Source organism: Podarcis erhardii (genome assembly GCF_964252035.2).
Source record: "Podarcis erhardii genome assembly, chromosome: 5".
NCBI classification, from domain to species: Eukaryota; Metazoa; Chordata; class Lepidosauria; order Squamata; family Lacertidae; genus Podarcis; species Podarcis erhardii.
The window spans coordinates 36,486,534-36,512,219 of record NC_138509.1 but is presented as its reverse complement, the minus strand read 5'-3'; the positions used below and the strand labels follow the sequence as shown (position 1 = coordinate 36,512,219).

General features: G+C 43.6%; 1 protein-coding gene across 1 annotated transcript in view; it reads right to left on the bottom strand.

The window, feature by feature from the left end:
- Positions 1–1,179: 1,179 nt before the first annotated feature.
- The window catches only part of KIF20B (kinesin family member 20B), a 41,078-nt gene continuing 16,571 nt past the window's right edge, over positions 1,180–25,686 (bottom strand). The window contains exons 19-33 of the mRNA XM_081861748.1: positions 24,438–24,597; positions 19,893–21,015; positions 17,618–17,756; positions 16,270–16,392; positions 15,081–15,138; positions 14,304–14,429; positions 13,271–13,410; positions 12,437–12,592; positions 10,711–10,878; positions 9,726–9,869; positions 9,034–9,234; positions 6,820–6,903; positions 4,990–5,134; positions 2,938–3,080; positions 1,180–1,506 (exon numbers count right to left, since the gene is read on the bottom strand). Coding sequence (XP_081717874.1) covers positions 1,435–1,506; positions 2,938–3,080; positions 4,990–5,134; positions 6,820–6,903; positions 9,034–9,234; positions 9,726–9,869; positions 10,711–10,878; positions 12,437–12,592; positions 13,271–13,410; positions 14,304–14,429; positions 15,081–15,138; positions 16,270–16,392; positions 17,618–17,756; positions 19,893–21,015; positions 24,438–24,597 — 2,982 coding nt within the window. The 3' untranslated portion in view covers positions 1,180–1,434. The remainder of the gene's footprint in view (positions 1,507–2,937; positions 3,081–4,989; positions 5,135–6,819; positions 6,904–9,033; positions 9,235–9,725; positions 9,870–10,710; positions 10,879–12,436; positions 12,593–13,270; positions 13,411–14,303; positions 14,430–15,080; positions 15,139–16,269; positions 16,393–17,617; positions 17,757–19,892; positions 21,016–24,437; positions 24,598–25,686) is intronic.

Here is a 25,686-nt window from a genome sequence, read left to right as displayed (position 1 = left end):
GCAGCAAGAATACTCATCGCGAAGTATTGGGAGACACAAGATTTACCCACCCGGGAAGAATGGCAGATGAAGGTGATGGACTATATGGAACTGGCGGAAATGACTGGCAGAATCCGAGACCAGGGAGAAGAGTCGGTGGAGGAAGATTGGAGGAAATTTAAAGACTATTTACAGAAACACTGTAAAATTAATATCTGTTAGAAGGATGTTGGAACAATATTATATGATTTTAGCAGGAAGGATATAAAGGATTTGGGAATAACTGACTGTTAATTGGTGAAAGGAGGAAAAGTAAAGCTACATTATATTAAGACAATTTACAGGACAAAAATTTTAAAAGATGGAAAGGATTTGCTGAAATAGATAATAGACCTAGAATACAAAAAAGGGGTGTGTGAGGAGGTCAAGGAAATAAGCTAATGAAAGAATGGTAATGAGGAGATCTGATGCATTTTCCTTTTTGCGTTTTTGTTTAATGGGCTTTATTTCTCTGGGTTTTTTTCCCCCTCTTTTTTATATTGTGGTGTGTTGTTTTGTTTTTGTTTAATGTGGTATGTTTATTTTTTCTTTCTGTAATTGTTGAAACTTTAATAAATATTTTTTTTTTAAAAAAAGAAGATGTTCTGGAAGCCCTGCAAACACCACTCTGGTAGTTGAGATAACCCTACAATTAATTGGTAGCTTTTACAAGAGTGAGCTCATATATGATTATAGTCACTTGCTTTGATATATGCTAATTGGCTTGCTTTTATGTGGGCCCTGGGATGCTGGGCTCTGGGCCCAGAGACGGGAGATATCAGTAAGCCTTGGATAGTTGCCACTTATGCCCTCATGGGTCAGGTGGAGGTTCTGGCCAAACTGATGTATGCTGTCTTCGATATAAGCAATGGTTAACATAATAGCACTTGGTGGAAAAGTCATCACAACCTCTCACTGCTGTGGTGTCCATCCCATGTCTGTAAAGGCAGCGAGGCTCTGCAGGTTGTGCTGTAAGTTTTCACCCTTCTTTAACAGAGCATTAGAGCTGGCCATTCCGGCATTTTTGACAACCTACTTTGGTATCCCTGCATCAAACCACTCACACAGACCCTCGTCTGGGTCTGTGGATCAGAACAACTGCTGTGGATTATTGTCTCTGGAGAGAGTAGATGAAAACAAAGACATACACAAACACACACATCAAAATGATGTCGATTATTTTAATCCTCCCAGCTGCAACAAAGCCTATACAGGAATTTCAAAACACTAGTAGGATGCACAAAGTTGTACATATAACTAATAGTACAGATGCTATACCATTTCCAATCTACACCCACTTTCTACTTTAGAAGAGCTGTGCTCCGAAATTCAACTGCTGAGGATTACATTATGTACATGATTCTCTGTAAAAAAAAAAAAAAAACCCAACACAACAACACATAACCCACACTAAAATTAATGTGGTTTTTTTGTTCGGAGCCGTCGCTTGATGATTTCATGATCGCTTTCCTTTTGCTCCATCACGATCTAAAAAGGAATTTAGGGAACTGCAGTTAACAGATCAAGTGAATAACTACTGGACCGAAGTAAGTGAAACTTTTCTAAGAACTTTTTTGGAACGGTATAGAAGTGTGAGATCAATGGCCAGGAATCTCTAGTCTTCAGAGTGTTTTCCATGATTGAGGGCCCTGCGTGCCTGGACAGCTTACTCTCAGGGACAAATGGCTTTGCTCTCTCAGTAATTGCACCCCTATGCTCATAATAAAGCTTCTTGAACCCCTCCCACAAGTTAGTTGACTAAGTCATGTAGAAATGAACATCTTACACTCTGTCCCATGTGGGCTGACAAGGAATCTGAACTCATGATGAACTAACTATTCAGACCAGGCGTTGGCACTCCTCAGGGTTCTACAAGCCCTGAAGTTAACCAATCAGAGACAGGTACAAAATAGCAGCTCAGGAAAGAGGATGTGCACCAAGAAACAGGGTACCTATGAGCACATCCTAATCCCAGGAATCGTGTTCAGAATCAGAGCTGGGCTCATAACCCTTTCCCAACAAAATCCACTCCTGCCCCTTGCCCCCAAATCCACTTTGTTTCAATAGCCTAATTTAGAGAGGAAGACACCTCTCAGTTGTTGCCATTGTCGACCACATGGGAATCAGAAGCCATCCTGGAAACCCTAGCTGAAACAGGTTTGCCCTTGGTAACAAGTCCTTACTACAATTCTATGTGTGTTTACTTCGGATTAAGTCCCAGTGGACCTTAGCAGATATGCATAAAATCACAGCTTGATGGCGGGAGAGGGAAGAGAGCCTCTGGCATAAAATGAAATGTGTTTGTTCCGCCATTCTTCCAGTAGATTAAGCTAGCATATTTGTTTAATGCAGCTTCCAATAGCAGGAGGCATAGGGAAAGAGGGTTAAACACAGCCTAAATCCCTTTCGTCTATCTGTGCTATATAATAGTGTCCAGTTGTCTGCCAGTTCATTTCCAGGGCTGATTCAAGGTATGCTCACATTAGCAGGCCCTAAATGACTTGGACCCAACTAGCTTAAAGACTTCCTCCTTACAGCACGTCACGGGTGTTAAGATGAACGAAGGCGGCCCTGTTGGCTGTTCTACACTCTCAGGTGCTTGGAGGTGGCCCATTCTCTGTGGCAGCCCCTAAACTGTGGAGCTCATGCATCTGGTACCTTCAACAGTAGTTTTCACTGTATGCAGAAGACACAAACTTTACCCTGGCCTTTGGCATGAGATGTAACTGTCTAGGACCCACTCTATCCCTGCGATTGCAATTTGTTTTAAACAATATTTTAATGTTGTCTTTTAAATTGTTATGATACACCCCCACTCCAGGATCTTGGACTGAAGGAGAGGTAATAAATTAATTTATCAGATGAGTTGTCCCCCAAGGGCAGCTTCCTTTAAAAAACATTTTTCACGATACCGCTTACCACTTGTCCAGAGAACTCCATAGGGGAAGAAATGTCCGTTGTGTACAGCTTGCGCCTCGCTCGCTTTGGCTTGCTATCGTTTTCTTTAATGGACTCCTTCTCTGTAGATCTGGGAGATTTCATCGTTGACATCAGCTTCTTGGCTGGAAGAGGCATTTCGCAACATGTTACCCTTCTGTTATGTGCAAAACTGCACATGTGCATCCCTTCCCCTCAGGATTGCATCCACAGCAGCAGACTATATATCAAATGAACAGCAAATAAATGTAGCATTTTTTAAAAAAATGTTCAGTGGTACCTCGGGTTACATATGCTTCAGGTTACATACGATTCAGGTTACAGACTCCGCTAACTCAGAAATATTACCTCAGGTTAAGAACTTTGCTTCAGGATGAGAACAGAAATCGAGCAGCAGCAGTGCAGCGGCAGCAAGAGGCCCCATTAGCTAAAGTGGTGCTTCAGGTTAGGAACAGTTTCAGGTTAAGAACGGACTTCCGGAACAAATTAAGTACTTATCCTGAAGTACCACTGTAATAGCAACCATTGGAAATAAGTATAATGCAAATAATGTAAATACAGTGGTGCCTCGCAAGACGAAAAGAATCTTTTCGTCTTGCGAAGCAAGCCCATTGACGGCTTAGCGGATTAGCGCTATTAGCGGTTTAGCGGCTTTTAGCGGCTTATCGGCTTAGCGGATAAGCGGCTTAGAAAAAGGGGGGGGAGGGGGAAAAACCCGCAGCAACTCGCAAGACATTTTCGTCTTGCGAAGCAAGCCCATAGGAAATTCGTTTTGCGAAGCACCTCCAAAACGGAAAACTCTTTCGTCTAGCGAGTTTTTCGTCTTGCGAGGCATTCGTCTTGCGGGGCACCACTGTATAATGTACATATAAAATGTAAATATAAGGCAAGCACACCTTATTGCTTGTGCTGTTCTTTTACCTAAGCCACCACACCGAAACCTTCATCAAAAAGATACTCTCCTGATGTCTGGTTTCACAAACCAGGACCAAGACAACTGGAATGCATGCAGCAAAAATGGGCACAGTGTATAGTCTGCCTTTCCTCCAAGGAGCTCAAGGTAGGATATGTGGTTCTTCCCCCCTCTCCCCTTTTAACCTGACAACAGCCCTGAGGAAGGGTCAGGTTGAGAGAAAGCAGTTGTCAGGAGTCAGGTGTCGGTTAGCAATAAAAATCACTGCCATCAGTGAAGTTAACTCTTTATTCAAAGAAACCAATACAGCACAGGCTTAGTGATCCCATCAGCCCTTCCCAATAGGTCTTGCCCCAATGAGACAGTTGTAAGGACTAAAAGTCCTCACCTTCCCACCATTGATCTCCCCCCCCCCCAGTTCATTCACCAGCATCCTAAGGCTTTGTCATCTTGACTCTCGTTCATTTCTCTGCATGTTCTCGGAGACCAGGGAGAGGGGAGCTGGTTGCAGCAGGAGTGGGGGCTTCCCTAGATTCTTCAGCAGCCTGCCTTATCTCTGTCTCCTTGCCCCCTCCTTTCCTGCCTCTGAGTCTGGACTGCCCTCTGCCACAGCCTCTCCTGCTCACTAAACTCTCTTGCCTCTTCAGTCCCCTCTCTCTTCTCCCTCTGACTGCTCATCATCGTCCCACCACCACGCCCCTGGCTCCGAGCCTTCTTCCCCTTGGGGTTTCCCAGCCGGTGCCTCCACGCACTCCTCTGCATCCATGACAGCAACTGCTCTAAGGTCACCTTCAAGCTTCATCGCTGACTGGAGATTCACACCCAGGTCTCCCCAGTCCTAGTCTCACACCCAAACCAATGTTTGACAATGCTGCAGCAAAGGGGCTGAAGCCATCTCCAAGTCCTAGCTCTGCAAGAAGATCAGACTACAAGAATGTCATTACAGCTCTAAGTGTGTCTCCCAGAAAATACTGCAAACAGGGGACATGGAAAACAGATCCCTCAGACATGAAAACTCTGTTCTTCCCCCATGTGATTCAATACAAGCTGTCTCCTTTAGAGTAGGAGTTACAGAAAACCTTTAGGAGATGAAATAAATTAATCTCTGGTTTGCTGTTTACCTTTGGACTGTAGGTTTGTAGAACTCTGAAAGAAATTGCCAACTTTCTGTAGCGCCCCACCCACATTTCCAGGTGACCTTATAGCCGATGCAAGTTGTTTGCTTCTTAAGGGATAATCCTTTCTAGGAGAGCCATCAGGAGCAGTCTGAAGGGACACAAAACATCACAACAGACACTTAGGATGGTAGGCTTAAGATCTAGTGCAGCCTGAAAGACTTTTGCCATCATATAACCAATTGCCTGCGGGCAAGCAAGCAGCTGATCTTCTGGAGGGAGGGGCAGGATCCTGCTACAGTGTAATACAACTAATAAAGCTGAGGCCTTTATTATAAAAGTTACTGTATTTTTCGCACCATAGGGCGCACTTTTTCCCTCCTAAAAAGCAAGGGAAAATGTGTGTGCGTCCTATGGAGCGAATGCAGGGGGGAGGCAGGCGGGAAAAGCCCCCAAGAGGCTTCGTGCGCTCTTGCGGGCTTTTCCCCAGGAGGGAGAAGGGACGGACTGGCTGCATCAGTCCCTTCTCCCACCCCCCAGAAAAGCCAGGAGAAGCCGTGCAGCCCCTTTAAAGAGCTGGCGGCTTCTGCCGGTTTTGCGGGAGGTGGGGGAATCCCCCCCACCTCCCAGAAAAGCCAGGAGAAGCCGCGCAGCCCCTTTAAAGAGCTGGCTGCTTCTGCCGGTTTTGCGGGAGGTGGGGGAAGCTGCAGCGGATTCCCTCCTCCTGGACTCCCTTTGAAGCAGCAAAGTGGGAGGGGAGCAGCTTACACTTGTGTAAGCAGCTCCTCTCCCACTTTCCTGCTTCAAAGTGGAGGGAATCCACTGCAGTTGCGAGCAGAGGATCCATGGCTCCGCTTCCTTCCCTCGAAGCAGGGTGCGGGGTGCAGGGGGGAAAGAGGGCAGGAAATAGATGCCGGGCAGGAAGACACAACCACACTTTGACCACTGGAAAGTCCACCTCAGCCTTCCCAGATTTCCACTGAGACGGCCAGGCTAATCTCGATGGCCATAAGTCAGGCTCAGCATTATTAACTGGACTTAGATAAGCCATGGTTCCCCTTCCTACCCTCCTCTGAGGCTCGATTTAAAGCAGCAAAGCGGACAGGAGCCGCCTGCTTTGCTGCTTTAAATAATTTTGTGCAACATTTGATTCAGAGTATTTTTTTGTGTGTTTTCCTCCTCTAAAAACTAGGTGCGCCCTATGGTCAGGTGCGCCCTATGGTGCGAAAAGTATGGTATTTGCACAGGATTTTAAGGTAGAGCTTAACTACCCTCCAGAGGCCAGCGGGGGGATTACACTAATGGTTTCTGGAGTGCTGGTATGCCCCAATGGGATTTCCAAAACACTTTACGAGTGTTCTGAGTACAGTCGTAACTCGGCTCCCATACTTTCCAGCTCCCGAATGATCAAAAACCAGGAGTGTTCCAGTTTTTTAATGTTCTTTCGGAAGTCAAACATGCAACAGGGCTTCCATGGCTTCCAATTGGCTGCAGGAGCTTCCAAAGCTGTGCTTTGGTTTTCGAACATTTCAGACTTCCAGACTGGATTCTGTTCAACTTCCAAGGTATGACTGTACAGGTGATGACCATTTTGCACACGTCCAATTGAAAGAGGGTGGAATGGGCTTACTTCACCAATGCGTGCAGGGGCCAGAAACGGAACCTCCACGCAAAGTGGGTATGACCTTTAACAGCCCAAAGCATTAGGGAGCATCTGCTAGTCAAAATGGTGATTTCATATTAAAGTGGACAATTGCATCATTAAAGTCATTGGATACAATCCTTCCCACACACATGTACACACACACACACACACACACACACACACACACCTACCTTTTTCTTTTCTCTGGATAATGAACCGGACCAGGTACTAGCTGGGGGTGGAGCATTCTTCTCATTTTCACTCTTCAGGAAGTCCTTAAAAACAAAGCAGCATGCTCAGCACCCAAGTACTATTTCTAAGAAGGGCCGTTTAAGGAAAAAGAAAACTATTGTTTCTCAAAGGAAAAAGAAAACTATTGTTAGAAATCTACCTAAAAGCAATGCTCAGAAATTCATGAACTTGTTATACATTACTTAAACACGAAGCATGCTCTGAAATGAAATGAAGAGACTGAAACCGCTGTTTTAATCCAGTTTCACCTAATTTCTTCTGTGTGTTAATTATGCAAAGAAATATAATAAAGTGAAGTGAAAGGGCAACTTTTTAATAGCTACAGAAGTCAGTATGGCAGCATCTAGCATTGACAGCCAGCACATAGGCCAAAGAGATGGGAATGTTTGCTTATGTTGTAATGAATAGCTAGCATGATGCGGGTTGGTGGAATAGTCGGGACCTTTTTGCAGGTTTCTGACAAGATGTCGACACCCTGTAGGTTCAGGATAAATGAAGGTTGAGGTAGCAAACACTATTTGATAAACCACTAAAGTCCACTAAAGAATATATAGCGGGGGCTTGCGTGTCTAAATGGGAAGATGATCGAGTTCAGGACTCCATCGCCACCACTCAATTAAATAAAAACAGCCCATTCATTATTATTTTTTAGTTTTTGAATTTTAAAGTGCTGTCACCAATAAAGGCCAGCTTTATAATCCCAGTTCCTGAGCAAGTTTCTCAAAACTTGCAAAATAAAACAAACACACACCAAAACCATTTGATGCAGGAAATCCAACCCATTTTAGTAGAATTTACTTTCAGGTACAGGTGCTTAAGACTGTAGCCCAAGTGCCTCATAGAATTAATTGACACAAGTTACTGGCAGGCTGATTTCAGTTGTTGTACATCTCCTGTTCTGAATGACAAACAAGTATACTAGCATAGCAGATTATCCACAATAGGTAATAGGTGGTTGATGAGAGATGGGCTCTGGAAGCTGAATTTAGCTATGGTTTAGTTTCATTGAAGTGTTATGATGCAACACATGAAATATGAAGAACTAATACTGCTGTCATCTACACATACATCTAGAGCATGGAGCTCAAAGAGATCCAGTACCTGACTGAGACCATCTGAAGTGCATTTATTCCTAACTCTGCTTTTCCAGCATCTTGAGAGTGTATTTGTCTTGAAGAAAAATAGTTGAGGAGACCAGTTATTTTTCCAGTGAACTCACCTCCTCCACGTATTCATGAATTCATGTGGTCCCTTCTGCAGCACTCTTTTGAAGTTTTAACACCAGATGTTAGAAGTATCCAAAAGTATCTGCCACAGATAGTGATCCAAAAGGATCACACACTGCTCTCCTTAGCAGAAAGCTACCATTAGTGTGAAAATTAATTATGAATTGGTGGGACTCTTATGTGGAAGGGAAGGCCAGATATTTTATGGGCACAACCTGACGCACACTTCTACCACTGTCAATGATATACTGATTGGAAGGCTGCCAATAATCAGAGTACAGGCTGCATTCAGCTAGAAAGCCAATCTAAAAGTAAAATTCAAATTCCCTGGGCTGTGACCTTCTCCGCCTGGGAAATTCAGAGATGTCCTCTATGCATTGGCTTGTGCTGCCTTTGCTTAGATGACAGCAACTGACTAGAAGATGGAATTTATGTTTCCGGCTGTGAACAGTCCAGAGGGGCAACTAAAATATGATATAATTAAAACACAACAAAGCTTCTTGCGGCACCTTAAAGAATAACAGATGTATTCTGACATAAAGGTTTCATGCCCACTTCATCAAATGGGTTTGTGAGCTTTTAAGATGTGTTTAGGATTGAAACTTTTGGGGATTTTTCTAATCAATATTTTAAGTACTACAGTCGTACCTCGACCTTGGGAGTCGAATGCTCCGGCTCCCAAACGATCGAAAACCAGAAGTGAGTGTTCCGGTTTTCAACTGGTTTTTTGGGAAGCCGAATGCCCGGCGCAGCTTCCGCTATTGTTTTCGGTGCGCCTGTGCAATTGGAAGCCAATCGGAAGCCGCACCTTGGTTTCTGAATGTTTCAGAAGTTGAACAGATTCTGTTTGACTTCCAAGGTACAACTGTATTTACAGTGTATGTGCACACACCCTGAACAACATTAAACAATCTCATGACTAAATACCTCATCCATGGCACTGCTCTTCCTTTTCCTTGCCTTGGGGACTTTTATGGTCACTGTGGCAGAACTCCCCTGATGCTTCACTTCCATCTTATTGGGCTGCAGAGGTGTGAACTGAATCTCCATTTCAGGTTTTGGAAATCGACTGGTTTGGCTGCTCTCTGAAGATACTTCGCAAGAATCCAGGATGGTGTCTGACTGGTCCTACAGTTGGAGTAAAGCAGCGTAAAACAGAAAGAAGAGAGGACGAAAATCACACAGGTAACGCTCAGAGTGACAGGTGGCGGGGCAAGTTCCACATGAGCCCCGAGGGAAAAGGAGAGATTGGAGGATGGAGGCCTACCAGAATATGCATGAAAAAGAAAATAAAAGATGAAGAACCAGTTATCTTACAAAACAGTGCCTGTCTTTTGAAATTGCCCTCCTTCTGTAGAGCTTGTTTGCTGCTGAAAAGCCACAAATGTCCATTTATATAACTATTTATATTTTGCTCCTCATAAGACATCAGGGTATTGTACAACAAATACACTACACAATAAAATATCAAAACCATTAAAAGCAGAACAATGTCTTGCTAATGAAAATGTTTTAAACAGTGGCATAGACCTGTTAGCTTTTTTATTTTTATTACGTCCCATTGAGAACAGTGGTAACATATAGGATTCCATTGTAAGATGCTAAAAACATTAAATTACCAGTTTATAGTTGCAGATGTTGTCCATCTTGTTTTCTGCTTCTTTTTTTGGAATGGGTGACATAGTTGTAGATTTCTCAGAACTAACTCGTCTTACATTATTTGTTACATCGTCTCTAGATTCTTTAGCTGTAGTTTTGCAATCCTTTTAAAAGAAAAAGAAAAGAAAAGCACTGTGTGTTTCACTATATTTATCAAGAAATGAATGGTCAAGCACAGGTTAAAGTGCACTACATTAGATTCCACTCTTTTATATAAAAACAAGCTAATCCAACTGCAACATACGTTCAGTGTGGATGTTTCAGTGCACGATTCTGTTTGTTTAAAAAAGGAGTCCAAAATATTTCTGAAAATACACGTGCAAATCATATTTGTCACACTGAATCTGTCAAAAGAAATCCCTGATGATTAAAAAGCCAGCTTGTATTGAACATAGTACAAAAAAGATGCCCATCATGATTCAGCAGCTACAAAAACACAAGCTAGATTCTTGAAGAATCTGGAACTGCAAGAAATGCCATAGTTCCTGTTCCAAGGCAGATTAGCAAGAGTGCTTAACAAAGTTTTGCCGTGTAGCCTGCCAGATGTGATCTGTGAGGCCACCAATGGCAAAAGCTGTTGTTCTTCCACAGCAACTTTTAATTCAGAAGTTTGCACCCCACATGCTCGGGGGTTTTTGGTGGTCAACATTAAGTGATCACATTGTGCGCGAATGGCCCATCACGGACCGAATGCCACACCAACAGAACTTTCAGATCATCCTCCATGTGTTTCATGGAGTCAGATCACTCATTCAGCTAACAGTCATGGAACACCCAGTAGGCCAAGCAGTGGACTTGTAAATATCAAACAAGTTCTAGTGGGGGAAATGTCATTAAGACCCTTAAGCATACTTCACTACATTTCACAAAAAGCAGAATACATGTGTGAGAGACACATCAATACAAAAAGGCAGATGCAAACAAAGGAGAGGGCATTGCACAGACCTTGCCAGAAGTTTTCAGTACAATTTCCTTCAGTTCTTTTATTTCTTGGTCTTTTTGTGCATTACTTGAAAGTAGAGCGCTAAGCTGAACTTCCAGAGCTGCCACCAGCTGATCTCTCTCTGCCCGCCATTTTTGGAGATCATTATCTTTCTCGGTCACAAGTTTTTCCTATAGGCAAGGAATTGAAAATCACAGTAAAAACCCTTTAGGGAGAAATTGTCCCAGCTGCATGACTTTTTGTGGACATGTTGTTTCAGGGTTGTTGTTTTTTAATACAGGGAAGCTTTTGTATTTTTACAAGTTATTCTAATTGTAAACTAGTTTGTGTCATTTGGTAAAGTAGCAGATCGGGGTGGAGAACCTCGGGCTCATGGGCCAAATTATTCCTGCCAGGCCTTCCCATTTGGACTCCCAGGTCACTTCCCCCAAACCACTCCTACCTGCTGCACACATAGAGATGTGGCTGGATTGGCTACTCACACAGGTGATCCCTGCAGAAAGCTGGATTTAACTCCCTGTGCACCAGTTAATGCACAGAAAGTTCTATCTCCACCTTCACAGGCCAACTTTGATAGGTGGGCAGGAACACCCACTCATCAATCACTTGACATCATTAGGACCTGTAAAAGCTGACCTGCAGGGTGGGGAAGATACCGATCTGATCCAAAAAGGTTTCCCACCACTTTGGTAAATTCATTCCCATTTATCTACAACATTTGGGATTACGTTTTTGAGCTCCTTCAATTCTTTGAAGGTACAGGATTTTGTTCCCCAAAGGAGAACATTATTGGCACAGTGCAGACTTCCAGCTGATACCTTCCCAACAGCCCCCAGGCAGCATGTCTGAAGGTCAGGGATAAGGAGCTGCATTCCAGAATATCCGGAGAGCATCAGGTTGGGGAAGACTAGCCTAGAACAAGGCGCTATCTGCAGATCATGGCAAGGGGACTGAATGGAAGGAGGAATTTTAAGAGACTCCAGTCCGATTGAAGGTCTAAATTTGAAATTCAAAGTATTGACCAATAGCCAGAGAAATTCTCTTGACACAAGTATACAGCCTGAGTGATCAGCACTGGCTAATGGCTGTGATGCCTCGGTTTGAACAAATTAAAGTTCCAAGGGCGGCCCAAGATAAAATGCATTATACTATTCCAGTACAGACAGAGGGTTGGAGTGGGACCAGAGGTGAAAGGGTAATTTGGGGCCAGTGACCATCTCTCTGCTTAACTTGCGTTGCAGAATAGTCATAAAGATAAAGTGCAGCATCTCTGTCACCCCCCTGAGTTGCTTGAAGAAAAGGCAGGATATGAAAATGATCAATAAAAGTGATTTAATTATAAATGTGCACTCTGGAGAGAAGGTAATGGGGTATAGTATTTCACGCTATGAGCCATGAGTAGGAACAGTACGAAATAGCTCAGCTGGTGGAACATGAGGGTCTTAATATCAGGAGTGTTGGTTCGAGCCCCACGTGAGGTAAAAGATTCCTGCATTGCAGAGGGTTGGACTAGATGATCCTCATGGTCCCTTCCAACTCTACAATTCTATGGAAGAGGCTGCTGATCTTTTGAAGGGTTAAGACTGCAATCCTACACCCAGTTACCTGAAAGTAAATCCCGCTGAACACAGCAGAACTTACTTCTTAGCACACCCCTCCTGTATACACCTGCTATTTGACCCTTCCATTTAGAACTGGTTAGTGCATTAGGAGCTCATGGTTACTCACTGCTTCTTCCATCTGCTTCACATGATGTTCTCTGTCTACAACAAATCTTCTCATCTCTCTGTTACGGTGAGTCTCTGCTTCTTTTGCCTGAGTTATGAGAGCCATTTTTTCTCCCAGCCACTTTTTGCAATCCGTTTTCTGTTGTTCTTCATATTCCTGTCAAAATGTTAAAATTTTAGCTGTCACACAGTCTGGAAAGAACGTGTTATTCCTTTCTACAGAAAAAAGTGTCAATCTACCAACATGAAGCACCCTTGCTGAGTTATTTGTACAGTAGTTCCAAAGCTATGCTGCAGAGGCAGTGCAAAACCATGGTTTAGCATTATGTGAATACCACATTAGCAAGCCTTCTGTTTGCATGCTCTTCTTTTGCCCACTCTCTTTTTGACATGCAAAGGGGAGAAATTTGAAGCTTCCGTTTCATCAGAGTCTGGGAAATTGTACACAGCCACATGAACAACTCTCAGGAAAGGCAGATTCCACCCAAATAATGTTGTCATGGTAGCTATGGGTGATACCCAACTAAGCAGTTCCCCTAGTGCAAGAACTTTAAGATGTGCAATGAAATGTGTCACTAAGGTAAGCTCAAGTAAGAGAGACTCACAGCAAGTGGAAAATCATTAAACCACCTGGATAATGATGTTCCAGACACACAGGTCTTAGCTCAGGCTTACCTGCCCCTTCTACCCTCAGAAAATTCTGCCAAGATTATCCAGTAACAGTTTATTAATATTCTTCTGACAACAGGCAGGACAGATGGCAATGAGGTACTCCAAGTGGTTTGCAACAAAGTCATGTAGAATCTTTAAACCATGACAGCAACCCAAACATTACCTTCAGCTTCTCTTGCAGCTTTTTTAGTTCTTCACGGAGCAACTCTGTGCTTTTTTCACATTCTGTGCTAACCTTCTGTTGTGCCAGACTCTTCATTTGCTCCTCTAGGTCACGGTACCTTTTCCTCCACGTTTCCAGATCTACAGGAGAAGATGCATTTATAACAATGCACGAGGCTGCATAAACTGCATTGTCGGAGGGATTTTTTTGGACTTGCTCCTTCATTTCTCACCCTGATCCTAATTTGTTTAACATCTTGCCCAGTGAAGAGTTCTGGAGAACCTGAACTTGCTTCTGTGGCATTTTGGCTGGACCAAATAAAAGTATTTCCCAACTGTGGATTCTGGCATTTCTCTGTTATTAAAAGCTGCTCATATGTGCTTGGATTTCAGCAAATTCAACTTGAAATGTACTGTCAGAAACTGTTCTTTTTGCACTGCATGACATTCAACTACTCTGCTTCCTTCTCTTCCCTACCACCACCCATTACCAATTTAACATTATTTAATATTATTTATTTAGAAGGTCTGTATCCTCCAAAATTGCCTATCCCAAGCCAGGTTGCATCATATCATCCCTAGCCCTGCTCTGGTTCATGGACATTTATTATGCCATAGCAAGACTTCTTAGTCTTCAAGCTGCTACAGTGGTACCTCTGGTTACATACGCTTCAGGTTACAGACTCCGCTAACCCAGAAATAGTATCTCGGGTTAAGAACTTTGTTTCAAGATGAGAACAGAAATCGCGCAGCAACGTGGCGACAGCAGGAGGCCCCATTAGCTAAAGTGGTGCTTCAGGTTAAGAAGAGTTTCAGGTTAAGAACGGACCTCCGGAACGAATTAAGTACTTAACCCAAAGTACCACTGTATAAGGTACTAACAAGGCTATGCCTCTCAAATTCAACAGCAGCTTTGACAAAATTTTAACTATAAAGCATATATATTTTAAGAGATACACACACACACTTACCAAAGGGGGAAGGTTGGGCTCAGAAAAGGGGGTAAAGGAGCTTGTCCTGTCCTCATAACTTACCTGCCATGAGTTTATTATTCTCTTCAAACCTGGCTTCAAGTTGTTGGTCTTGTTCTGACTGAGTCTGTTCTTGCTCCTCCAAAGTCAGTTTCATATCTTCAATGATTTTCTCTTTGGAACATAGATCTATAAAAAGATTAACAAATACTGACATACAGCGGTACCTTGGTTCTCAAACACCTTGGTACTCAAACAACTTGGAACCCAAACACTGCAAACTTTTGTGAACTTTTTTCAGAAGCTGAACATGATCCGTCTTGAGTGTTACGCTTCCGATTTGAGTGTTACGCTGAGGTCTGTCTCTTTTTGCTATTTATTTAGCATTTTTGTGGCTCTTTTTGTTTTGTTTTTGTGACCGTGTGGAACCCAGTTCAGCTACTGATTGATTGATTGTGTGACTGCAGTACATTGTTTATTGCTTTCATTTCTCATTAGATAGTAAAATTCAAGTTAAATTGCTGTCTTTGGGGTTGTTTTTAAAAGTCTGGAACGGATTAATCCATTTTGCATTACTTTCTATGGGAAAGCGCACCTTGGTTTTGGAACGCTTTGGTTTTGGAATGGACTTCCGGGACGGATTAAGTTTGAGAACCAAGGTACCACTGTACTTGTTTAGAGCTGCAGCCAAACTCAATATTTAAAAATAGCAAGGTTTGACTACTGAAATAATAGTCCAGAACAAAAACATTCAACACCATGAACCCAATAAGCAATTTGCATAAACTAAAATTAGGGCACACATCTCTGTAAAATATACAAACTCTGTTCATTACATACCCTTGCATGCTTTCTGATACTGCTGCAAAGCTTCCTCAAGTTTCTTATTCAGCTCTTCCTAATTTGGATCACAGAGGGGGGAAAGGTGCATATGTGCAAAAATGAAAACAACATCAATATCAATAGCTGTTCATAAATTTAAAGCCTTGTTACACAATAACAATCTAAGAAATAAACTCTACTGAACAGTTTTCTTTTGAACCAACTTAATGCTGATGAAGGGCAAGATCCAGCCTAACTTTTCAGTAGCATAAGCTTAACTCTAAAACTGAGCTCAACTATGAAACTCTGGCTTCACTTATGGCAAAGTCAGCAAATCTGGAAGGTAGATTGATGCATTGGTCTTCAACTGGTGGGTTGGGAAATACAACTAGATCATCCCCGATCCAAGATGGGTCGAAACAGCAGTACCACCAGCAAACAAATATATGGGGAGAAATTAAACAGGTCTCTCAATGCAGGTTTGGGTTAAAAAGATGGGTCCCAGGTCTGAAGGCTACTGGATTATAGTGATGCAGGAGAAAGGTGCAAAACACAGTGGAAAATTCATTGTAAGACTGAAAAAAAGCCGGCACCCGTGCAGCATAGAGAACAACATATATGGACATAGGCACACAAAGGTTCTTGACCTATTCCTGATCTTATTTGAGATCTGTTTTGTATAAACGCTTCTTGACACTTTCACTCTGCATTTTAAAAAGTGTTCAATGTGCTTCATTAACCTCTGATATCGTAACGGGGACAGTGCAAAGTACCTGTATTATCCCATCCATAATATAGGGAACAGACGGTGATAGTGCTATGTTTAAGTTAGGAGTAACCCATGCTAAGAATTCTACTGGGTCAGACCAAAAGGTCTATCTAATCCAGCTTCCTGTTCTCACAAGTGGCCAATCAGATGTCTATGGGAAGTCTGAAGGCAGGACATGCAAGTGACAGCACCCTCCCCGGTTGAGATTCCCGACAGTAGGTATTCTGTGTCCAACAGGGGAAGCAGAACGTAACCTTAAACTGCTGGACTAGAACTCCCATCAGCCACAACCAGTCAGGGCCTAGGACAGCCTAGTCATATGCTTAATCCCTATACTCCAACACTTCTGTATTTGTTATGCAGGGAGTTCTCACAATATTACACAAAAGCAGACATGATTTTTATTATTATAACAACAACAACAACAACAACAAGTACCTTCTTAAATTCCTGGATAGTTCGCTGTTTGATGACTAGCTCTTCAGATAACTGGTTTTTGGCCTTTTCAAGTTCACTGACTTTATTCCGTAGTAGTTTCTCTTCGGCACGCATGTCCCCCACCTGCAAGGAGATTCAGATCTCTGTAGGTGTTTGATGCTGTATTATTGTTTCTGCACATATAAGCCACAAGCAACTGCATGGTTCAAAGTCGCCCACTTTGGTTGCAACTTGGAGCACAAGGAGCAGGACACAGAAACAAAGTGAACCAGCAAAGCATACTGTAAGATTAATGGTGTCCAGTAGGAGTGGGAGCACCAAATTCTCTCTTAGCTACCAGACCAGCAGCCAGCACTGGATGGGGTCAAACCCCACAACCTCTTACACTCAACCTCTTGCACTCCCCAGCTGACTGGGAAAGATTGCCAGGAGGAGATATTTCCTCGGGGTCAAATTCATTTCTAGATTGCATTTTCCATACACACACATCTGTGCTCAAAGCAGTTCGCATAAAGAGCAAGTAATCTAATTCCAGTGGTACAATAATGATATCTATTGATATATATTAAAGAATTACCGTATTTTTCGCACCATAGGGCGCACCTGACCATAGGGCGCACCGAGTTTTCAGAGGGGGAAATCAAGGAAAAAAATATGATCCCCCCCCCCAGCTCTGGGAGCAGCGGACAGGCTGCAGGCAGCCTGTGCAATTCTCCCAGACCTTCTTCCTGCTTTTGCGGGAGGTGAGGGAATTCCCCCACCTCCCGCAGAAGCCTGCAGAAGCCGTGCGCTCTTTAAAGGTGCTGCGCAGCTTCTGCTGGCTTTTCTAGGAGGTGGGAAAATTCCCCCCACCTCCCGCAAAACCGGCAGAAGCCGCATGCTCTTTAAAAGGGCTGCACGTCTTCTCCCGGCTTTCCTGGGAGGTGGGGGAATTCCCTCACCTCTCACAAAAGCCCGCAGAAGCCGCGCAACCCCTTTAAAGAGCGCGCAGCTTCTCCCGGCTTTTCTGGGAGGTGGGGGAATTCCCTCACCTCTCACAAAAGCCCGCAGAAGCCACACACTCTTTAAAGGGTGCGTGGCTCCTGTGGGCTTTTCTACGAGGTGGGAGAAGGGACTGATGCGGCCAGTCAGTTCCTTCTCCCTCCTGGGGAAAAGCCCGCAAGAGCGCACGGAGCTTGTGTGCAGCTCTTGGGGGCTTTTCCCGCCTGCCTCCCCCCTGCATTCGCTCCATAGGACGCACACACATTTTCCCTTGCTTTTTAGGAGGGAAAAAGTGTGCCCTATGGTGCGAAAAATACGGTATATAAATTAAAGAAATTGCTTTTTCCTGACTGCTCCTGCTACAAACCTGTCTCTGAACTTGCTCAATTTGCTTTTTGGCATCAGTCAGTTTCTCTTTCAGTTCAGCATATAATTCGTTTTTCTGTTGGATTTCTGTTTGTAGACAGGAGGAAAAAGTCGTGCTCTCAGAGAGCTCCTTATTCAACCTGAAAAGTAAAAGCAGCGGGGGGGGGGCGGATTATTTGAGAATTCCTTTCTTTAAGCCTTGGGGCCTAATTCTAGGAAATCAAAAAGCAGAAGAGAATGAGGGTTTCCAGGAGCTTTTATCAACTGCAGATTCTTCGGTTCAGTATGCACTTCTCACCCAGCAAATGCCCTACTAAAGCCTCGGTAGAATTCATCTGCTTGCATGAGCCAAGCCTCAGCTATTGCCACCATTGTTAGCACTTTCCAATCAGGCTCAGCAAGCCTGGTAGAAATATTATAACATTATTATTAATGATTTAATTTATTAGTCGCTTGCCACACGACTCTCCAAGCAGCTTACAATTTTTTTTAAGAGAATGAAATAAATTTTTTAAGAGAATGAAATAACATAAAATAAAATTGCATAACATAAAGTCGGAAGCATAACGTTAACACAAAATTGGAAAAAAATGAATACATTACTATAAAAGGTGTACAATAACCTATAAAGACAGATACAATAAAGTAGCAGCAAAAGTTCAACAGCAAGAACATTTCGGCAATGAATAGCAAAACCATCATGATCTGTCAATTGCCTGGGAGGATGCTCCAAAGGTTGACCAAGCCTTCGACAGGAGCACCAGTCATATCAGCCAGAAAATCCCTCAGATCTGTCTGAAAACCCATTGAATCCATCAGCCTCTGAGAGCAACTTCCCTAATGGGTCCTTTGCCTCTACAGAGAGGGAAAAGGTGCTAAAAGCCTATATCTCAACAGAAAGTGATCTGATGTCAATATCCTCCATTTTTACATCACCCTTTTAATAGTAATAATAATAATTTATTATTTATACCCCGCCCATTTGGGTGGGTTTCCCCAGCCACTCTGGGTGGCTTCTAACAAAAGATTAAAAATATATTAAAACATCAGTCATTAAAAACTTCCCTAAACAGGGCTGCCTTCAGATAGTTGTTGATTTCTTTGACATCTGGTGGGAGGGCGCCACTACCGAGAAGGCCCTCTGCCTGGTTCCCTGTAACTTCGCTTCTCGCAGTAAGGGAACCGCCAGAAGGCCCTCGGTGCTGGACTTCAGTGTCTGGGCAGAACGATGGTGGTTCCTGTCCAGTTGAGAAAACAAGGGCGAGAGTGTGGCTTGCCATATGCATTGGGCTGGCAGCATGTTAGGACAACCCCACAGTTATTATGGCAGCTATGAAATCTCAAGCCACCCCAGAGTCAGTCACCTTGGCATGGATGTTGAAATCCCCCAAAACCAGAAGTCTGGGAGTCCTTAACATGGCCTCCAAAACCAGCTCAAGCAGGGAGACTGCTGGGCAATGAGGCAGGCAGTAAACCAGCAGAAGCCCTAATCTGTCCAGATTGCCCAACGTCAGAAACACACACTCTAAACCCACCCACCCACTGGACAGAGAGGAGGGGGGATTTCTATAGACCACAGCAACTCCCCCTTGCTGACTCTCAAATCTGCCCTGATGCTGCCCTGAGTAGGTAGGCAATAGGACAACCTGGCCGATACAACCACAATTCCCCAGGTTGGAGGAGGTGCCGCCACAAGTCACTAACTGCCAGTGCCATGTGCCCCTTACCCATTAGGCACATCAGTTACTCAACAGTGTTCAGATCCAATGAATCTATTTTCAAAGCCTTTTTTTTATGTGCCGCCTAATTCCAACCTTGCTTATTCAGAAGCAAATGCCATTCTTGATTAGAGGGGCTTACTCCCAGAGAAACGGCACATGTCTGAAGCCTTCGTCATGCCTTTATTACACACTCCTCAATTTAATCTACACTAGTTTAGAACAGCTTGCAAAGGTAAAGCTCATAACTTGAAAAAATGGCTCAGAATAGTCTGAAGACACATAAGTTTTCATTGTATTTTTCTCACTGCTGTCTCTTCACACGACACCAATTTGCAATAAAACCATAAGGGCCAATCTAGAAATCTGTTACATAATACAATTCAACTACTGAAGCTAAAAAGGTGGAATGGGGACCTGACCCCAGGCAATGTTGGGATAGGAGACCACCACAATGTAAACCACTCCTGGGAAAAAGAATTGTAAACAGAGCAATACAAGAACTAACATCCTTTTATGCTATTGTCTGCATTTTAGGAAGATAAAATAGTTTCTTACCGTTCCATTGCTTGCTTTGATTCTTCATTATTCTTTTCAACGGTTCTCAAATTATTCCTCAACTCTAGAACTTCTGCCTTCAGTTGAGATTCCTGGTCACTTAACCTCTGCATTTCGGATTCTGAAAGGTTGAGTTTCTCCTGCATGTCTTTCACCTCTCTTTCCATGGCTAAAACTGCAGATTCTTTTTCTTTCAGTGCTTGCTCCAGAGATGCTATGCCAGCCTCTTTCACCCTACACTCTTCCAACAGGCCATCAGTTTTTTTAACCGTCTCTAAATAGCCAAGGGCTCTGTTTTGCTCTTCCCTGTATTTTTCAGCATAACACAGGTTTTCCTGTTGCAGGTCCCTTAACTGATTCAAGAGGCATTCCTTTTCCTGCAAGGATACATCCCTTTGGTTGGTCATTTCGCTCAGCTCTAACTTTAGCTGAGATGCCTGATCCTCAGCATCAGAGGCCTGCCTCTGCAACTGCTCAACTTGTTGGAGGAGGTCTTCAATACGGGCGCTCTTTTGAGAGGATGCGTGAATGATCTGCTTGCTTATTTCCCAGATAATTTCAATGCTGCAATGAAAGGAGCTCTTTCGAACAGCAGTTGCAGGAGTTTCCTCAGGCTCTCCTTTGGCAATCTCTGCCTTCTTCGATTGATTTGCCAGGTCAGTATCCACAGTGAGGCACTGTGGGTCTAGCTTGCTTAGCTCGCCTATTTTTACCTCAACCTCTTTTACCTTGGATTTTTTCTGTGCAATATTTTGGCTGACAGCCTCTAGTTCTTGAAGGAGAGCCTGAATTTTCTCTTCTTGACCCTTATTTTCATCTTTCAGCACGACTTTTTCAGCCATTATCTTCTCACAATTAGCCAGCTGCTGTTGGAGTTCCCTGCTTAAGATAGAAGCCCTTTCTTCTGAAGAAAACCGTTCCTGACACAAGCTGGTTATCTTTCTAGAAAAGCCCTCACTCTCATTTTTCTGATTTTCCATCTCCTTCCTGAGCGTAGCCAACTGCATTTCTAACTTTCGATTCGTTTCTTGCAATGCCATCATTCCTCCCTTTTCCTTTATTTCTTGCATTTCTTTGGTGTTCTTTGTCTCTGTGGCATCTTTAGACTGGTTGATAACTGACCCTACAAAATTTTTAAAAAGATGGTTACTTCTATCCAACAGTAAGCCAATACCAAGCAAATATTTTCCAGAGGATCTGGAAATAAAAAGATTGTTGGATAGTACAAGTTCACTCAGAAATGGATGTGCTTTCACACAGCTGGAGACCATCTTTTTAATTTCTGCTCCATTCTAAAGTTCGGATCTTGGGATAAGATCAGGCAACTACAACACCTAAAAAGATATGAGCATCATCATTGGGCAAGGACCTAGGAAGCTTACTTTAACAGTTACTGTAAACGGAGTTAAATACTATCCTTTAAGTTACAGTCAGTTATTGGCTAGCTTTGTTTCTGGTCTTGCCATACTGAGTAATCCTGCTTTGAGATGTTTTACCAGTAAGTACCATATTCACATTACAAGAACCACTTTCGTGCTTTAAAATGGCAAAGAATCATCTGAATATTTTTCCTACCAAAGGCCCAGAATACAATTTCTTCAGCTCTAGGCACTGGGCCCAAGTACAAGATGTTTCTCAATTTATTTATAATAAACATTTATATACCGTTATGTCATTAAAATATATCACGGCGATTTACAACAATATGAAAATGTAAGGCCAGACAATAAAGTCATAAAAAGTTAGAAATAAGTTAAAAGTACAGTGGTGCCCCGCAAGACGAATGCCTTGCTAAACGAAAAACCCGCAAGACGAAAGGGTTTTTCCGATTTTTAGCGGCTTCGCAAGACGAATTTCCCTATGGGCTTGCTTCGCAAGACGAAAGCCCATAGGGAAATCTCCGGGGACAGCGGGGAAGCGCAGCGCGCCTTTTCCTCTGTTCCCGGACCTGTCCTGAAGGCTTGCGGTGGGAGGTCCGGGAACAGAGGAGAAGGCGCGCAGCGCTTCTCCTCTGTTCCCGGGGCTTGCGGTGGGAGGAGTGTTTTTCCTCCCCACCGCCAACATTCAGAACAGCATTCTGAATGTTGGCGGTGGGGAGGAAAGCCCTCCTCCCACCGCAAGCCTTCAGGACAGGTCCGGGAACAGAGGGGAAGGCGCGCAACATTCAGAAGGCTGTTCTGAAGGCTGGCGGTGGGAAGAAAAGCCCTTCTCCCCCGCCAGCCTTCAGAAGAGTTCTCCGCAGGGCTCTCCAAGCTGTGGAAAGCAGCCTGCTGCCCCTATCCGCAGCTTGGAGAGCCCTGCGGGGAAGTCCTGCAGGGCTCCACAAGCTGCGAATGTCTGCCCCACGCGAGGGGCGCTCTGCTTAAGAGCGCCCCTTGCGCGGGGCAGCAGGCTGCTATCCGCAGCTTGGAGAGCCCTGCGGGGAAGTCCTGCAGGGCTCCCCAAGCTGCAGATGTCTGCCCCGCGCGAGGGGCGCTCTGCTTCAGAACGCCCCTCGCACCGGGCTGCAGGCTGCTATCCGCAGCCTAGGCAGCCCTGCAGGAACTCTTCTGAAGGCTGGCAGCGGGAGAAGGGCTTTTCTTCCCACTGCCAGCCTTCAGAAGGCTGTTCTGAAGGCTGGCGGTGGGGAGAAAAGTCCTCCCCCCACCAGCCTTCAGACCTGGTCTGAAGGCGGTCTCCCTAGGAACGCATTAATTGATTTTCAATGCCTTCCTATGGGAAACCGTGCTTCGCAAGACGAAAAACTCGCAAGAAGAAAAAACTTGCGGAACGAATTAATTTCGTCTTGCAAGGCACCACTGTAAAAAGAAAATTAAACACAAACATCAATAGATCATTGTGGGGAGGGGTTCCTTCATATTGGTAGGATGTGTTGCCTGTTGCACAAAGCGATTTGTTTGTTCAGTTGGTTCTCTAGCAATGTTTTTTGGCTGTCTCAAATACCTAAAGTATCAAATGTGGTGACAGTAATAATAATACAACAAAACAACACCACAAACTGGCTTATAAGTATAAAACCAAATTTACTAGAATAGCTAGAATAGAGATAGACTTGTAACCATTCAAACAACAAACATACTAAGGTGCCATGTGCAAAACAAAGCCTAAAGATACTGCAAACATGGAGTAGATAAATGTACAACTGTATCTTAACTAGTTACATGCACAGTAAGCGTTATAGACTAGATAAATGAACCGTTCAACAAGTAGCGCAAGTCCAATTACAGAACGGCAGCCCCGTGCCGCCACAACAGCAAGGGTAGCACACTGGAGAATATGAAAAAGTTTTTCAAAGCTGTTTTTCAAAGATTGTACTCGATGAGATGTTCTCCAATGGGTCTTGAGTTAGAAACACAAAGCCGTATGCATGGATCAATCATGGGAAGGCAAATCAAAGCCACCACCCTGGTGAGAATAGCTCAAGTGGGCAAAAGGACACCTGTTCTCCGGATATATTACAGGTTTCGCTACACACTTCATCAGTCCAAAAAGCCAGTCATACAAAATGGTTTGCTCAGGATAAAGAAAGTATTCACAGGCACAAACCTCCTTTTGCCCATTTGCCTTGATTTGCCTTCCCATGATTGATCCATGTGTTTCTAACTCAAGACCCATTGAAGAACATCTCATCCAGTTCAATCTTTGAAACACAGCTTTGAAAAACTTGTTCATATTCTCCAGTGTGCTACCCTTGCTGTTGTGGCGGCACGGGGCTGCCGTTCTGTGATTGGACTCATGCTACTTGTTGAGTGGTTCATTTATCCTGTCTGTATAACGTTTACTGCACATGTAACTAGTTAAGATACAGCTGTACATTTATCTACTCCAGGTTTACAGTAACTCCAGGCTTTGTTTTGCACATGGCACCTTAGTATGTTTGTTGTTTGAATGGTTACAAGTCTATCTCTATTCTAGCTATTATTCTAGTAAATTTGGTTTTATACTTATAAGCCAGTTTGTGGTGTTGTTGTTTTGTTGTCTCAAATACCTGGCAAATAATGCTAACCATGGCCTGTTTAACCTCAGTGTGGATATAACAGTGCTGTGCACCATGCAAAAACTGAAAAGGAAGGAAGAGCATGGAAGAGAGGTGGGAACCTGCAGAAGACGCCTGATGCTTAAGCATTGTTTAAGCATTGTGATGCTTAAGCATCACGCTTGCACTGGACCTACACAGATATTTTGGACAATTCTTTTGACTAGAACACATAGAAAAATCAAGTTACATGCACACAGGAACTGAACAAGAAGATTCACTAAGCAAAGCATAGCTCATACAGTGGAAGGATAACTTACACCTACTCTATGAGGAATAGACACAACATGAAAAAGGAAGTTTGCAATTAAGACACTTTTATTTCAGACTTGTATAAAACAAAACAATAAGCAACAAATTGTTCAGGCAAGATGCATATGCTGGTTTGATCTGACAGTCAGCTTTCTTCGCAACCCTTCCTTTATGCTGGGGCTCTTTTGTTCTCATTCTAACAAGCTGTTAGCTTTTGACCTCAGGAGCCTCTGCATCTGCAGAACAGGAAATGATACCTTGCTTCGCAGGTGGACCTTCCACCTCCTCTGCATCTTCTAAGCATCGTTTTCTTCTGCCACCCACACAGTTCTCCACAGGCTGACGAGAACAGGAGCAGCTTTCTCTGGTAGCATTTTCCTGCGCCATTTGTCGTTTAATACTGGCTATTGTGCTCTCCTGCATTAATATAAAAAGGGAAGGCAATTTAGTAGAGTGGTACCTCGGTTTTTGAACATCTTGGAAGTCGAACTTTTCGGTTTTTGAACACCGAAAACCCAGAAGTAACTGCTTCGGGTTTTGAACGTGCCTCGGAAGTCAAACAGGAAAGGCGGCTTCTGCAGAGTGTAAGACCCTAAGTCCTAGCTGTTGGCTATTGAATTTCGGTTTTCGAACTTTTCAGAAGTCGAATGGGCTTCTGGAATGGATTACGTTTGAAAACTGAGGTACCACTGTATAGCCATTTCAATTTCATTGGTCTGGTGCTTGAATAACCAATTGAGGCAAGGAACAAGGGCTACCCCGATGCTATTCATATAATCAGTTATCAGAAATCAATATATTCATATATGCTCACACATAAATCAAGGCTTACAGTATTTTATAATCCATTTTGAATCAAAGGGAAGCTGTGCCTTAGCTAACTGCATACTGCTTGAAACAGCAAGATTAAGAGCCGACCTTTCCCCTACAAACATCTGTGTACCCTGGTCATGGGGAAGACGTGAATCAGAGATTCTGGTACAAAATCCCCTCAGATACAGGCTAAATTAATCCACAGAACAGGAAGAGCAAAACCACAAAATCTCCAAACCCCCTGTCCTGTCATAACTAGGGGAGAGGTTAGACAGAGCGTCACTGCAAGCATCGGAAAGCAGAACTTGAACTCGGTGTTTGACCAGTGCTTGACCAGGTGCTGGAAGCATGGCAAGAAGCTTGCTAATTGGCTATTCTTTGCTGACAATATCGTGACTGTCTCATGGTTGTCTCATGATCTATGATTTGCTGTGATCTACTCAGGTATAAAGACCTCTGGATTTGTGTCAATCGGGGTCCCAGTTCCTTTTGGAAGAGATTCCAAACTGGGTCCTTACTGCCTGGCAATAAACTTCACCTTCATTTTCTCCATTTGCTGAGTCTGCCTGATCCTTATTTTGCACCCAGTGAGTACCTGCTCACGTTCACTTGCTTCACAATGAGTCAGTGGCTAGAGACCACTGTTGTCTTCCACTCCCTCAGCAGCTCTCACATTGCCTTAAGAGAGGAGGT